The following is a 14,623-nucleotide window of genomic DNA, read 5'->3' as shown; positions in this document are numbered from 1 at the left end:
AGAAATTTTTCAAGAAAAGGTTTAAAAGCTAAATAGGTAAAAAGGGAGGGGTGGGAATCGTTTCATAGTACTCGCTTTGCTGCTGCTTTAAAAGTGGAGTGCTTCCAAGATAAACCTTGCAGATCATCACAGTGCACATACAATACAATCTGGCCTGATATCTAGATATGCTCATTTGGTGCAAAACATATCAAATTAGAACTGATTTGGAGCTGATTCACATCAGCAACATAAAGGCAGAAGGAAGGGCCAACTTTCTTATTCCTAATATTTCCCAGTTCCACCTAAAAGAGTCTCATATCCTTGACACCTTCCTCAACTCTTTCATTTCAAAAGAGCTTTGCAGACTATGGCTCAGCAAATATAAAAATATAAGGGTCAATCTTCTTTAAAAAGATGACCCCAGACTTTTTTCTTTAATGCATATTATAAGAATTTCCAGTAATGTTTCAGCTTCATCAATATTAACCTAAGCAACAACAAAACAGTAATTTGAATGTAATCAGAAATATTACATATTAGGTATCTATTACATATATATCCATATATGTTACCATATATTACTATTTTGTAGAGGAACCTAAATATTTCCATTATAACTTCATTTGTCTGTATAGCCAGTGGTATGCATCATAGTACATTGTAAAAAAAATACAAAAATCCATCTTAAAATACTTTAAATGAAAGTCAGAATTGAGCATGTGATCAATCTTCTTCATACACACATTTATGCCAGAGAATTACAGTTCTAATGGTTTTCTTCCTGTAGTGAAAGTGAGATATATGCAAAAGCACCTTCTCTCCCTCCTTGTCATATTCACCATGATGCTCTATTTGAATAATATTTCAATGACCTTCAGCAGCAGAGTGAGGATATACATCAATTTATTTAGCAAGTTCGTAAGATTGAGGCCAAATCAAAAGCTACAGTTATGTGCAAATATACATTGTAAACACACTTGAACCATGAAAATATTTAATGTGGATTCATGGCTGTAATAATGTATTTAAACTTTTTCCTTCCTTCCTCCCTACACCAGCAGTAAAAATTATAACAGACTTCCCATCTATCACCAAATATTTCCCTATTTTCCAATATTTCTTAAAACTATTTACTTTTTTTCTCATCAATTATAATATATTTAGTGAAAGATTTTGCCTCAAAATTAATTTGGGCTAGCCCACCTAGGTTTAGAAGAGACATTGGAATGGGCTCTTCAATCTAGGGCATCTAAGCAAAATCCAATATTTTGTGGAGTTCCTAAAGAAAACATTCATTCCAGAAGAGGCTATAAGATAACTCAACTTTTTGCACACATGACAATATCTGTGGGCATGGTCTCCCAAAACAAGCATGGCCTCCTCCATCCACCAGGGAACTAAGAGGCACACCCATCCCACTGAAAAGCAGTGATTATGTAACCACAGATGCCTATGGCTTTTCACTGCCTTTAGAAATTGCCTCTAATATTCAAGGAAAAAATTAAGTGGTGTTAAGGACTCTCAGTCTGTGTGGCTTCCAGAAAAACTTGGAATTAGTGAAGACTCAATCTATTCCAAGACTAGAAACATCATAGTGTTTCTATCTTGACTTGAAATGTTGTATCCATCAGTGTATTAGTTTTTATCATAGCTGACACAATAAATAAAATGCATATCTTCTTGCTATTTATTTAAACAAATCCTCATAAACCAAATCTGACCCAATGCTGAAAATGTGTATCATACCCATTATAAATGATAATAAACATGGATTGAATTCTAGAATCATCTGAAAAATAACTTTATATGTCCAAAGCAGTAACTCAAAGTGTCAGGTTCTGAGTAAATGGATATAGTGCAGTTTGAACATCCTAAATAGAAATCATTCATCAATTCCATATGAAACAATATTTATTTGGCCTTCAAGTAAACTCAGAATTGTTAGATTTCTTACATTTGGATAGTGTATACCCATGGTGAAGTTTCTGGGGAACAATATTTTTTATCCCACAATCTTTTAAAACTATACACACTAATTCTGCTTGGGGTCCAAATAAGTAAACATACAAACAATGAATGAATTTACAGATTCCCATTTCCAACACCTATAGAATTTAACATGAGAAATCATTGAGATTCTAGAATCAGAGCAAAATCTTCCTGGAGACTTAATGAAAAGAGAAAGCATACTTACATTCCAAAAAAAGTTATCACAGAATATCTGATAAAGCTTCTTTTGAGATTTACAACAGAAGTTTTATTGCTAATGAGGGATGCCATTTGATGCTGTGCTAATAATTTTAATTTTTTAACAAACTGAGTGCTGTATCTTGGAACAAATTGAGATCTAAGAAATTGATATATTAAAGAAATAAAAATTAAAAGTACTATGCTTAATCAGAATCTTTCTAAAAGCTTTACTCTAATTTTTCCAATTTTGAGCAAAAAGAAAATTTTCAGAGTCGATCTGCGAAGTATAACAAAACTTCACATTACATGAGAAGCTTAACATTGATAGTAAATGACCCTTTTTTCTCCTCCTTTCCCATTCATTTAATTACTGTTTTGGAACATTAAGTGCACTCAACTTTATGTCAGGCACTTAACTCCTGCTGCTGATAAATCTGTCTAGCAATGGATTTGGTCCTTGAAGTTAGTGCTTTAATAGACAACTTCAGCAGCAACACAACCTGTAAGTCACCTGCCTGCTCACCAATTTCTTGAAAAAAAAGTGAATGTATGTTTCTTTTCTTATCAAACCAATGTACTCTCTAGAACATATGTGTCTGTGCATATTAGTGTAATTAGCCACTGGTAAATATTCAGAGGCAAGCTTGGAGTGCTGATCATAGGCAGGAGGGAATAATGAGAAAATAACAGCTTACGTTTCCATACAGCTGCTCCTCTAAAGCATTCCAAAGCCTTATTTTCTTTATAGGCAGATAGAATGCTCACTTTCTCCAGGCACGAGCCATTTCTGAGTTGAAGCACAGCAGCTGTTGAGTGCTTGACAGCAGTGCCACACAGTCAGAAGGGTGTGCTGACAAAAACATTTGTTTTCCTCAGAGATAGCTGCATTTCAGTTTTTGATGGAAGCAAACCAGAGCAGCTAAATATTATTTGCAGGAGTGCTTTGATGCCTTGATCGCAAGCATATGGCAGCGAAGTCTGCTCTGCAATCTATGCAGACAAAAATTTAAGACAACTGAAAGGAAGAATGATCTCTCTTTCACAAATGTGATTCTAAGGCACGGAAGGCTGACTATAAAGAATAGTCTAAGCCTATACCTAGATCATCTGAGGTCCAAGAATGTTAACATTTGTCTTCTCTCAGTACACACAGTAATCATAACTCCTATCTAAATGAATGATTTTCATCCCTTTAAAGAGGGACATGTATGTGACATACCATAGCACTTAAAGAACTCTTTCTTAACCACTATGGAGGACATGTCACTTCATGGAGAAAACAGGTAATTATAGTTGAGGGCTTTAGTGCAATAGCAACCATCTCTTAATATATTTCTTCTGGATTGAGGAAAATATATGCAAGTTTTCAGTACTCTGCTAGTACTCTGCTGAAAAAAAATTAGTACCAATAATTTATGAAGGGTAAACAATCAAACAAAAGACTGTTATGATAATTTCTGAGCAGTGTGCAAGTAATGTGCTATTAAAAAAGGTAAAAGTCTAGGCTTTCTCCTGGACAATGAATACTGCCCAAGACAAGGGGCAAGGACTTGCAAGAATCACTTATTTTCCCCAGGCTTTCATCCAGAACTACCCAAATGATCAGCTTAGGAGAGCAAAAATTCTAAATATTGCCTGTCCTGATAACTACTCAATGTCCCTCACAGGCATCATAGTTTTTTCTGAAATAGCATCTATCTTCTGTGGAAAAAGAAAACAGGCTTCAAAGAAGCAGAAAGCAGTCCTCTCACACACAGTCAAGGAACTGGTTGCAAACCACTTATTAGATCCAGAGGCAACAGAAAAATTCTGGGTAGTCAAAAAAAAAAAAAAAAAAAAAAAAAAAAAAAAAAAAAAAAAAAAAAAAAATTCAGTTCCTGCAGTTTTGCTTCTGGAAAAATGAAAGGAAAATAGCAGGCAGTATTCTGGAGGTTAGGAGGGCAGTGCTAGAGGAATAGCTACTACTTCAGACCAATCTATGCAGCAAGAATTGACAGATACCAATTTCATATCACACTACAGTATTCTCATGTTAATAGAGATGCAATTAAGCAGAAAATACTGAGCAGCTCAAGTCAGGTCATATTGTAAACTTCCATCTGCTGATTCAGAAGCCCCCCCAATATTTTACACCATATCCATTTTGTACTTGATTGCTGGTATTGGGTGACTGATTGCTTCATTACAGAAAAAAAGAGCCCAGTCTACTGATCAGCACTGCTACACCTGTATCTGTAAATCCAAGAGCTCACAGTGATATTCCCAGATACTGTCAACTTCTATGCTAGTAAGCTCTCAAAGTATTTTCTTCAGCCTATTTTCCTTGGACAATCCCGAGCTTTGTGTGGCAGCTGGAGCATTTAAGAGACTGCTCCCATCTTGTGAAGTTTAAAACAGCAGAATGCTGACAACTCCTATCCCAGAGTCCAGGTGTTTAATTTATTTTTACAGAATCATACATCAATTTTTAGTTCCTTCAAAGTTAAATTGTATCTCTGAAGAAAAGAGTTTTTCAGAGGTACAAGACTCAAAACTGAGTGATGTTCTCTCATAGTCCTTTAAGTGTGATAGTGAAGGTACTGAACCATCCATAAATTTAATTTATTTTAGGGTTTTGGTGCCTGAGATGTCATTTGCAATAATGTTTTTTTACTATCTGCAGTGATGTTATTGTGTTTTGAGCAGACATAATGGACAGAAAAAATCCACATTATTTAAATAAAATTGTGGTAATGAAAAACCTTATTACTAAAGTTGTTAAGATGAAATATTAGATAACTTCTCAAGTTAAAAAGGTACAATAGTTCTATAAACCCCACAGTCCAGCTGGCAATAGCTCCCTCTTCAAATCTGTTTTGGATAGTTACCTTATGGATATCCTGCTTTGGAATTCCACGCAGTGTGCAGTAATAATAAAGATGCTCCCAACCCGTTAAAAGCTCATCCAGGGCATCTTGCTGTGGACAATATCCAATAAGAATACCTTCAGAGCTAGCAGAGAGTATATCCATTTCAGACCTGTTTAAACAAAATGACAAAGAAAAAGATTTGAATGTTGCTTAACAAATCCCATGGCCCTGGATTCCACCCTTGGGATACAAGACAAACACACACAACCTCAGTTTTGCAGATAAAGGAGTTTGAATCTCTTTGCCATGGTTACTTACTGCAGCACCACCCACACAAAATGCACACTTTTTGTCCCTTTTGGGTTAGCATAGCCACCAGTATGTCACTGTTGTGACAGTGTGTGTGTCAAGGTCAACAGACCAACACATGAAGAAGAGATGTCCATGACAATTAATGCTCACCAGTTTTACTTATCTTTTTAGTAGTACCTGCTCTAGGGAGACACATTTCAAACCATACGTTGCTCATATGGGATGTTATACTATATACAGTATTGTATTCATATGAATTTCATTAAATATTGAAGAAGAAAGACTTGAGAGAGAGGGAAATGTTGCTGTGTATTCTTTGTGTGTCTGTGCCCATACGTACGCATGCGCACATTCTCTAAACAAAACAAAACACAGGATATTAAAGCCTAGTAACTTGAAAGACAATTCAGGAAAAAGTATAACATTATCCTGATTTAAGATACTTTGGCCTTCACTTTGTAGCTCTACAGCATTAGTTGAAATTACATTCATTGCTAAGAAGCAAGCTTGATTGCAAGGGTGTCTCATTACCCATAATGACACTAAATCTATTCCTATTTATTCCAACATCTAATTCAATACTCAATGATGCTGATTTACATGTACAGAAAAACCTGTCAAAATGAAGACACTTAATAATAAAAAAGTCTGAGCTTTCAAAGAAAAAAGTTTTCAAAAGATCCTGAGTAACAGAATGTTTTTCCTCTTAGTGGTTTTCTACATTTCTGATTAAAAGAATTAAATATATGATTAATCATTTAGACACAAAGTAAATGCATTAACTGCAGGATCTACAAATACCAGCACTAGTGAAAATATAAATATGTATCTCCTGTTAACAAGATTCAGGAGTCTGGGGAGAAAAAATTCTGCATTTTGCATAATGAACCACCATGAAAATATATTTTAATGCTTTCAAATGATAAATTAACATGATTATGACAAACCTTCTGTGGACTAATTAGAACGGTCCTTTGCTCTTAATGGCAAAGATATAAAATCATGGTATCTTGGTTGGTTTGGATGGTGCTACATAAGTTATCAGCCTGTAGACACCTCTCTAAACAATAAGTTAGCAAAAGGTAGAAGAGTGATCGGGGAAAGAGGATAACAGAAGTGTTCCTCATTAATTTATATCCACTTATAGGACATTTTCAATGAAGTATATACAGGATTTTTACTGTAGCGGTTTCCAACCTTACCTATGGCAAATTAAATCCTTTTTCTATAGTCATCTTTACCATAAGATATGGACTGAATAATGCTGATCTTTTTGCATAACCAGTCAGAAGCAGTGGATTCATTATTTAGTAATTCTAACATGGCAAAATACTATTCACAGTGAAATATTATCTAGATGCTGTCGAATATAAGGAGATCTGTCTGAGGTTTGTTTTGCTAGGAAGATTCATGCACAAGGTTTTCTTTTGGTACAGCTGCTCTTTTGAGAAACAAAATACTGGGCTTTTGGTAATGTGCCAAGTTCAGTGAGAAGAGAACAAATCACACCCAGGGGTAATTTCAGGGACGTTTACTCTGCATGAACCTTTTAGCTGGACAGAAACATCTTGTCTGCAATGGGCCCGTACAATGAAGAACAAAAAGTTAAATATGGACAGCTGCAGAAAAACAACAGAAATCTAAAGTTCTTAGCTAGAACTATATTAGAGTATCCTTATTCAATTTGCATCAGGAAATAAAAAGTGTCCTCAGTGTTAATTGTACATACAGGGTTCTAGTGCTCTGCCCATGAAAAGCACTCAGTCTTAGCTGAACAGTATCCCACACACTGACCTTTAGCTTTCATGAAGTGAGGGCAAAGTGAGAATGCATCATTTAATATTCTTACTCAGTTTGGTCCCTTACTTTGCAACTTTATCCATTAGTGCTGACCCCGAACACTTCAAGACTTCCCATTAACCAGAGATTCTACTGTATTCACTAAAGAACTTACAGACCTTTCCACCTTACTCCTCCCCCTCATCTCTGTATCTGTCAAATCAAAAACAATCCAACCAGAAGACCAAAAAAATAATTAAAAAGCATATTAGGATTCTTAGCTTTTAATCAGATGGTTTTAATATATATGTGCAGTATAATGCCTCTTCTTCCCTCAACATCACAGAGCAGATTTCCAAATCAAAATTCTGGATATTATCATTCAGTTTTGTTTAGCGAGGTCCTAAGCTTTTTCTGAAGATATAAAAAATATAAAAAGAAAATAGATTAAAGAAAAATACATTATAATTTTTAATTATGGTATGTATTGTACAGCAGAAAACAAGCTCCCATCTTAGGAAATTGATTTTCCTTGAAATTCAGTTAATCTCTCAGATTTAATTTTTATGAGTCTAATTAAATGGACATTTAAAGTAGTGATGGCATGATACCAGAAAATCTTCTCAGTAAATTATATACTGCAAGTACTTTTCCCTTTTTTTCATTTTTTATTCAATGCATTAAACCGATTATAATCCTTTTCTTCCTTAACAAACATCATCATATATGCTATTACCAGAATCAATTTAGAAATATACTTTTTAATATTTTCTGAAATATAGATTAGCATGCAGCAAAAGGCTGATTTTTTTTTTCTCGAGCTAAAGAAAAACAGCTGTTTATTTTTTGCCCTATTATTATTAGGATGCCAGAATTTTTTACTTGACTATTCGCATTAAAAACAAGGCATACAGGAGGAAAAAGACAGTTCATTTTATAAATAGAGAGAAAGAACATGTAGCTATGGATTCCAACCCCTCTCAGGCTTTTGTCCATAATACAGTAGACACAATCAAATCTTGTGTAATATCTAAAAACTATAGGGAGGAAAACAGGCTTTTACACTAATACACAACTTTCTGTACCTTTATACACAGTGTACTTTAAATTCTGTTTGTAATTTTTGATTAAATCGTTTGATCAAGTTAAGACATAAAGCATTTTCTCCTTCATTTTTCTCCTTCATTTTTAGACTACATCCTTATGCTCAGTCAATACTTCCCCTCATTAGTTAAGTTTTCCTTTAGAGTGAACAGCTGCAACAAATGACATCACCAGAATATTTCCAGAAATCTTTATATTTTAAATATAGTCGTAAAGTTGCAGAATTGCACTTCTAGAACTCCTTTAGAAATGGTCAACAGAACATCTGGCATCCTCAAAAAAAAACAGTGGAGTCTATTGCACTTGAAGTATGGAGGATTTTTTATTCCATCCCTGTCTAAGTACTTTGGTGAGAATCATGATATTTTGGTGCAAGACATGCTGAGAAAACATCCAGGACTCAATAAAACTTTCCTCATCTCATAGTTTTGTATTATTGAGGAAAGAAACTTGCCAGACTTTCAAAATACTGGGATCACAAACTAAAATCAGAGTATTGAACATTTTTGATTCAAAGTTGTTCCTCCATTGACCATCTCAAGGCTTTTACCATTAATCTATATATTCTGAGTGCTTAAAGAAAGCCCTGCAATCTGATTACAGGTTATATGGGCTGGCATGGGGAACTCTGGTCCAAAAGCCTTTGCTGACACTGAAGAGCAACAAAACCACTGGGATGAGAGAATATGATCTTGGACAAAAACCTGTTTCCTTCTCCTGTATAAACCTGACCTGCAGTTTCCAGAAGGCCAGAGTGGCTACTGCAGAACTAGATTTGGAACTTGTTTGTTACAATGGTTACCACCAACACAGCTTATAGGTGGTTTTAGGCTGGCATTCAAAGGTAAACTTCAGTGTTGGGTTTCCAGAGATAACTTAGTACCCTTGATATCTGTCTTATGGCTGGTTTTGGAAAAATTACTTTGCTTTTGGCTCCACTGTGCACTTTGTTTCACTATTATATGCTTTTTCTGCAGTTTTGAATGCAATTAAATGCAGTGATATATTTGGTACTTACAATACCCCATACATATATATCTGCTTCTGCAGAGAGATAAATTCCATTAATTAGTCAAAATGAAATATAAATTTACAAATTACAAAAGTACTTAGACATTTCATTGTAGTCATAACTGCACATTCAATTCAGTGCATACTAATGCTCAATTAACATTACAAAAAAATCAAGGTTAAAATGTAATTAATGTAACTATAGCTTCAGTATAATTAGACTAATTATACTGATATACAGTGTAAAAACAGCCATTTCAGCCATTATATTGATGTAAATTTATTCTTCCTTTCAAGTTGAGCTATTTGAACTACATTTTTAATTATTTATCAGGCTGAATATCATACCTATCAAAAGAGTTGAAGTTCTAGCTATAAAGAAATATTTTATTTTTCTCTCTTTGTAGAGCAGTTCTTTGGTCTTATGACTTTGTAATCCAACAGCTGAGACAACTGACACAATTCAAATAGGATGGGGAATTGCTGTCATGGAGGATCTCTGTGCAGAAGGAAGATGGAAATTCATGGGAGATAAATTAATTACACAAAGAAGACTGCCAAATGCTTCAGTCCTTGATGGGACAACTTATGAACAAGATGTCATCTGGTTTATCTATTTTTTTGTATATGCATCCCACTACACTCTAAGTATGAACTTAAAGTCATCTCTATTCAGCAAAGTACAAAAGAAAAGATTGCAAAATAGAGGGCACAAAAAGGCAAACAATCACCAGTCGCATTATTCATTATTTTACATTGACCTTGCCATGATGGTTAAAAGGATTTTGACACTTTCTCTTCAAAGCTGTGTTTAGCTCTCCTCACTTGAGAGAGGTTTTATGACAGAGTCACTAAAGAGCATTTAAACACAAGTATAGGAAGGGGAAGAAAACAAGCTTGGCCAAAGTACACACAAACACAAAAAAGTGGAACAGATGTACAATATCCTCTGCTACATTAGCCCAGCAGACATTCAAAGACTATGAAGACTCGCTTTGTTCTCCTTTGTTATACCACTTTGTTAAGCGTCAGCTTTTCTTTGTACATATTTAATGCAGACCTTACTTCTTCAAGTTGTTTGACAGAAAAAGTAACTACAAAAATGTTTACAGTTTCATACACAACCTTTCATTTAGACAGCTCCCACATTGGTGGCAATCTAGTTATGGCAGTAGAGCCAAGCATGAGATAATTTTAGTCCATTTTTACTCTTGCAGAACAACAGCTGTGCTACAGAGAACATGAAGAACTCTTCTAATTGTCAAGCAGACCGTGCAGTTAATTATTAAACACATTTAAGCTTCACAACTCTTTAAAAGCCTGTTGGTCTCTTAATGTCTTATAAAGCCATACTTTCTGAATAAAAGTACACAAATGCTATTAAAATAATCTACTTTCTAGCAATTACCCTTTTTGCTTTTGGTATTTCTGCCCTCATGAAAGGTTCTGCTGGTACTTTGCTATCACTATTTTGTTTCCAAGCCTTCTGAAGTAATTGTTTCAATGCTGCTTTTTCCTTTGGCACTCTTCAATATTGGAGTGGCAAACATCTCTAATATGGAGACACACTCTCTAGAAGCTAATTACTTCTCTGTTTCATTTGCATGGATATGTCACTGATAACAGCAATATTAATGAGATACAGCAAAGAGTAAAAAAGTAAAATCCCCTGTGAAAGACATTATCTTCACAAGATTAGCTGTGATTGGTGATAAATTCCTATTATTTCTCTCACTGGACTCCTTTAATCACATAACAGTAACAAATAAAATGGGCCTGCAAAGGTTGTATAAGTTGCCCAAAACATTTTCTGCAGAGGGATATGAAAATTTTAAAAACCCCAGGGTTTTTTGGACTGCTCAGCTTGTATACTACAAATATGCCTTGGTCACACAAATTGTAGGATATAAAGTTCAGGAACATAGTGCATTTAAAATATCTACTTAATTTGTAGTGTATCAAAAAGAGAAAACCGCAATTAAAACAGATCAGAAGGCTTCCTTCCCCCAAAATCATTTCCCACCAAAGAAGGCCAGGAAAAAGCAATTTGCAGAAAAGATGAAGTCAGCTCTAGTATTTAGAAAACATTCCCACTTAATGATACCCTGACTTATGAATCCCAGTGATACTGAAAACTAACATATATAATACCTAGCTTCTGTGGATTTTATTAGCTTTTGTTATGAAAAGAGACACAGATCTCTCTCAGACTCTTAGGAATAAGCTCCTTTTTTGTTTTGTTTTGTTTTATTTTTTTGGTTTTGTTTGTTCATTTGTTTGTGGGGGGTATTTTTGGGGTATTAGGCATTCAGCAAACAACCAACCTAGAGGCCAACAAATCTTTTAAAAGTACTTGAAGATATTGTGAATCTGCTCTTATGCCATTTTAAAAAGAAAGTTCCTCCTCAGAGGTATATCTTTTAAATTTCTTTGAGATTATAGCAGCAATTCTTTGAACACAAGTTGATTATTAATGTGTGGGGTTCTTTCTCTATAAACCTCTGCACTTCCTAGATGTTTTAGGATGACCTTTCAAAAATTCTACTTGGAATTCAACTTACACCTTTGAAAAATCCCATCTTCCATTTCTACAATCTCTGTCGTTCCAAGACGCAGTAGCTGTCCAACAAAATTCAAGGCCATTATCAGTGCACCTGCCTCAAAAAGACACTCCTGACTTCATTTTAAATTTAGTATCAATTTGTTTGGTTTCTTTGTTTTTAAATTTGTTTTTTAAACCAGAAATTTTCAAGTATAGTTATTCAAGGAAGTGGAAATGGTTACAAATAAAGGATTTCCTGCATGGAATAAAATCAGTTAGGTTCTCCAATGTTTACAATAGTAATTTTACATACTATTATATTTAATTATTTGATCATGAAGAATGTATCATCAAGGTAGGGCTAGATTAGACATTAAGAAGAAATTCTTTACTGTGAGAGTGGTGAGTCACAGGAAGAGGTTGAGAAACTATGGATGCCACATCCCTGGAAGTGTTCAAGGTTAGATGTAGTTTTGATTAAGCTGGTCTAGTGGAAAGTGTCCCTGCCCGTGGAGGGGGGTTGGATACATGATCTTAAAGGTCCTTTCCAACCCAAATTGTTTTATGATTTTGTAAGGAATCCATCAGATTACAGTTTCTAGTCCTTTCATGGTGACAGAGGACAAAAGATGTGTTCTTTCCAGTCAAACCCAAAAGAAGTGGGATATACATCTAAGTGCATTATTCATCAGGAACAGGTGTCAGAGGTAATGTTTTTATGGACTCTCCTGCATGTAAAAAATCTAGTTCTGCTGACCAAGAAATCTTCTGCAGCTGTGATCAGCAGCTGCTTTCTTCTGCTGACTGCAGTCTCTGTGCCCAGAACACCAAGCTTCTGAGTACACTACCAGAATAAGAAAAGGAGAAGCCTTCTTTACCATAATATCCCACTTCCTTCATTTATCTGAGTCATAAACACAAATCAATCCACCTAAAATTCCCTGCAATCAGTCATCCTTAGCTGCTGAGGAATGATTCTCCAGACCTGTTGTGGTTACCATCTCACCTCTGGAAGAGCCAGAAAACTTGCCTCTTAGTGATTTTCAGTAGTACAGCAACACAATGCACCATGATCTGCTCAACAGCAGTTTCCAAAGTATGAACAAAGTCAGGAGGGACATAAATTTCTTCTCACAGCCTCAAATTGTTTATTTCTCTAAGTTTAGCTGCTCTATAATAGCAGCTCTTCCTTAAGGTTGCCTTCTTGAATGAGCGTTGGGTTTTGAAAACTTGGGAATATGGGATTTACACTCACTTCAACCCCCATAAACGCAAAAAATCCATAAACTCGATTGACATCATCATAATACAAGGTGATAATTAATGTTGTCAAGGGTACTTTGTACACTGAAATTCAGTTGTCTAAGGCTTTCTCTCAAGCCTCCTAAATGTGCCAAATTTCATTACCTATATTTTAGTATGTGGTAAATAACATTGCATCTTAATATGTGCTTTCATATTGGATTTATGAAACACAGCATAGGAAATGAAAGTGACATGCACAATGTCCAGGGACAGCATTTAGCCTACTGTCAAAAGTCAGTAGCACACTAAAGTTGACCTCAGAAGTATTTTTATCTGTTTAAATACAGGTACGTAACAACACAGCTGATAAAAGGAATCCTGGCATTGTTGAATTGTTTTGTAATTTATTTTTTTTAATTATTTTAGGGGGTTCTAAAAAAATACATGGTAGTCAGCAAACATACTAAGTAAGTGTCTAATGTTTTAAATTTATATTTGCTTTCAAGTAGATGTTAAAATTTTGGAATTGTCACACCAGATGAAATCATTTGCCTAAATACTGACCTGGGAACCACATTGCGCAGGGACAGCCATATGTGATCCATGAATGCACAGGTGGGACCTAAGGCAAGTCCCACTAAAATCTACAGAAAAATACTTTTTAGAATTTAAAGAAAACATGGCAGTTTAAATGTCCTGATGGCAATACTTTATATTAAAAAAAAAATTACAGATATTTTTACTTCTCCAAATCTCATTATAAATGAACCATTCTCTCTAACCATTTTAAAGTCTCACTCACACCACTTCTTCTCTTAAGCATAACTTTCCCAAAATCTGTTTGGTTTTTTAAATAATTTCTGCTTTATTACCAACATTTTTTTTATGACTTGCTATGAAAGATAATGAAAAAACACACTAAAGTAAAATTATGTTTGATAGTGGTGAAATTGCAATTGTCCATTGCAAATTTTCCAGAAAACTACATTTTGCAATGACTGAAGCTACTTTTTCTTTGAAGTTAAATCTGATGATCATTATCCCTGTAAAGAAGTAAGGAAATACTGACCTATGAAGGCATTTGATTTCTAAACCAAGGAAATGTAACTTGCCATTTTGAAAATTCAAACATTCTTTCTTTAAAAATCTCTTAATTAAACTCCTGACCTATCCTTTTCCAAAAAATATTTTGAAATGCACATCATCTAGGAAAAGAAAAGAACCCCAAATCTATTTATATGTGTGTATATATGTATTTACTACTGACTGAAAAAATAACTTTCTTTCCCCTCCAATTTTGCTGGGAAAAATGAAAAGTATGGGTTACATCTATTCCAAAGTCCATTATTCATTTATCACTCCATCAGAATGATAAATCTCACCAACAATAGCTCTTATCCTAATCACATAGCATATTGATCAAGTAATTATTTAATGACTCTGAAGTACATAAGTGTAAGAAAATATTAGCAAATTACCCACTTGAAGCACTCTCATCTGCCTAAGTCTGGAAAACTTTCAGTGCAGTACTTCTAACATATGCTAAGATTTTAACATATGTTAAGATTTTTTAAAAAAATTTAAAAGGATGTATGTTAAGTCTTCTTAG

At 34.6% G+C, this 14,623-nt stretch overlaps 1 protein-coding gene across 1 annotated transcript in view; it reads right to left on the bottom strand.

Moving 5' to 3' along the window:
• ABCA13 (ATP binding cassette subfamily A member 13) overlaps positions 1 to 14,623 on the bottom strand; it is a 151,039-nt gene that overhangs the window by 23,257 nt on the left and 113,159 nt on the right. Inside the window, exon 39 of the mRNA XM_083855604.1 lies at positions 5,040 to 5,190. Coding sequence (XP_083711730.1) covers positions 5,040 to 5,190 — 151 coding nt within the window. The remainder of the gene's footprint in view (positions 1 to 5,039; positions 5,191 to 14,623) is intronic.

The sequence above is a fragment of the Zosterops lateralis genome (assembly GCF_965231275.1).
Source record: "Zosterops lateralis genome assembly, chromosome: 1".
NCBI classification, from domain to species: Eukaryota; Metazoa; Chordata; class Aves; order Passeriformes; family Zosteropidae; genus Zosterops; species Zosterops lateralis.
This window is presented reverse-complemented; position numbering and strand designations above follow the sequence as displayed.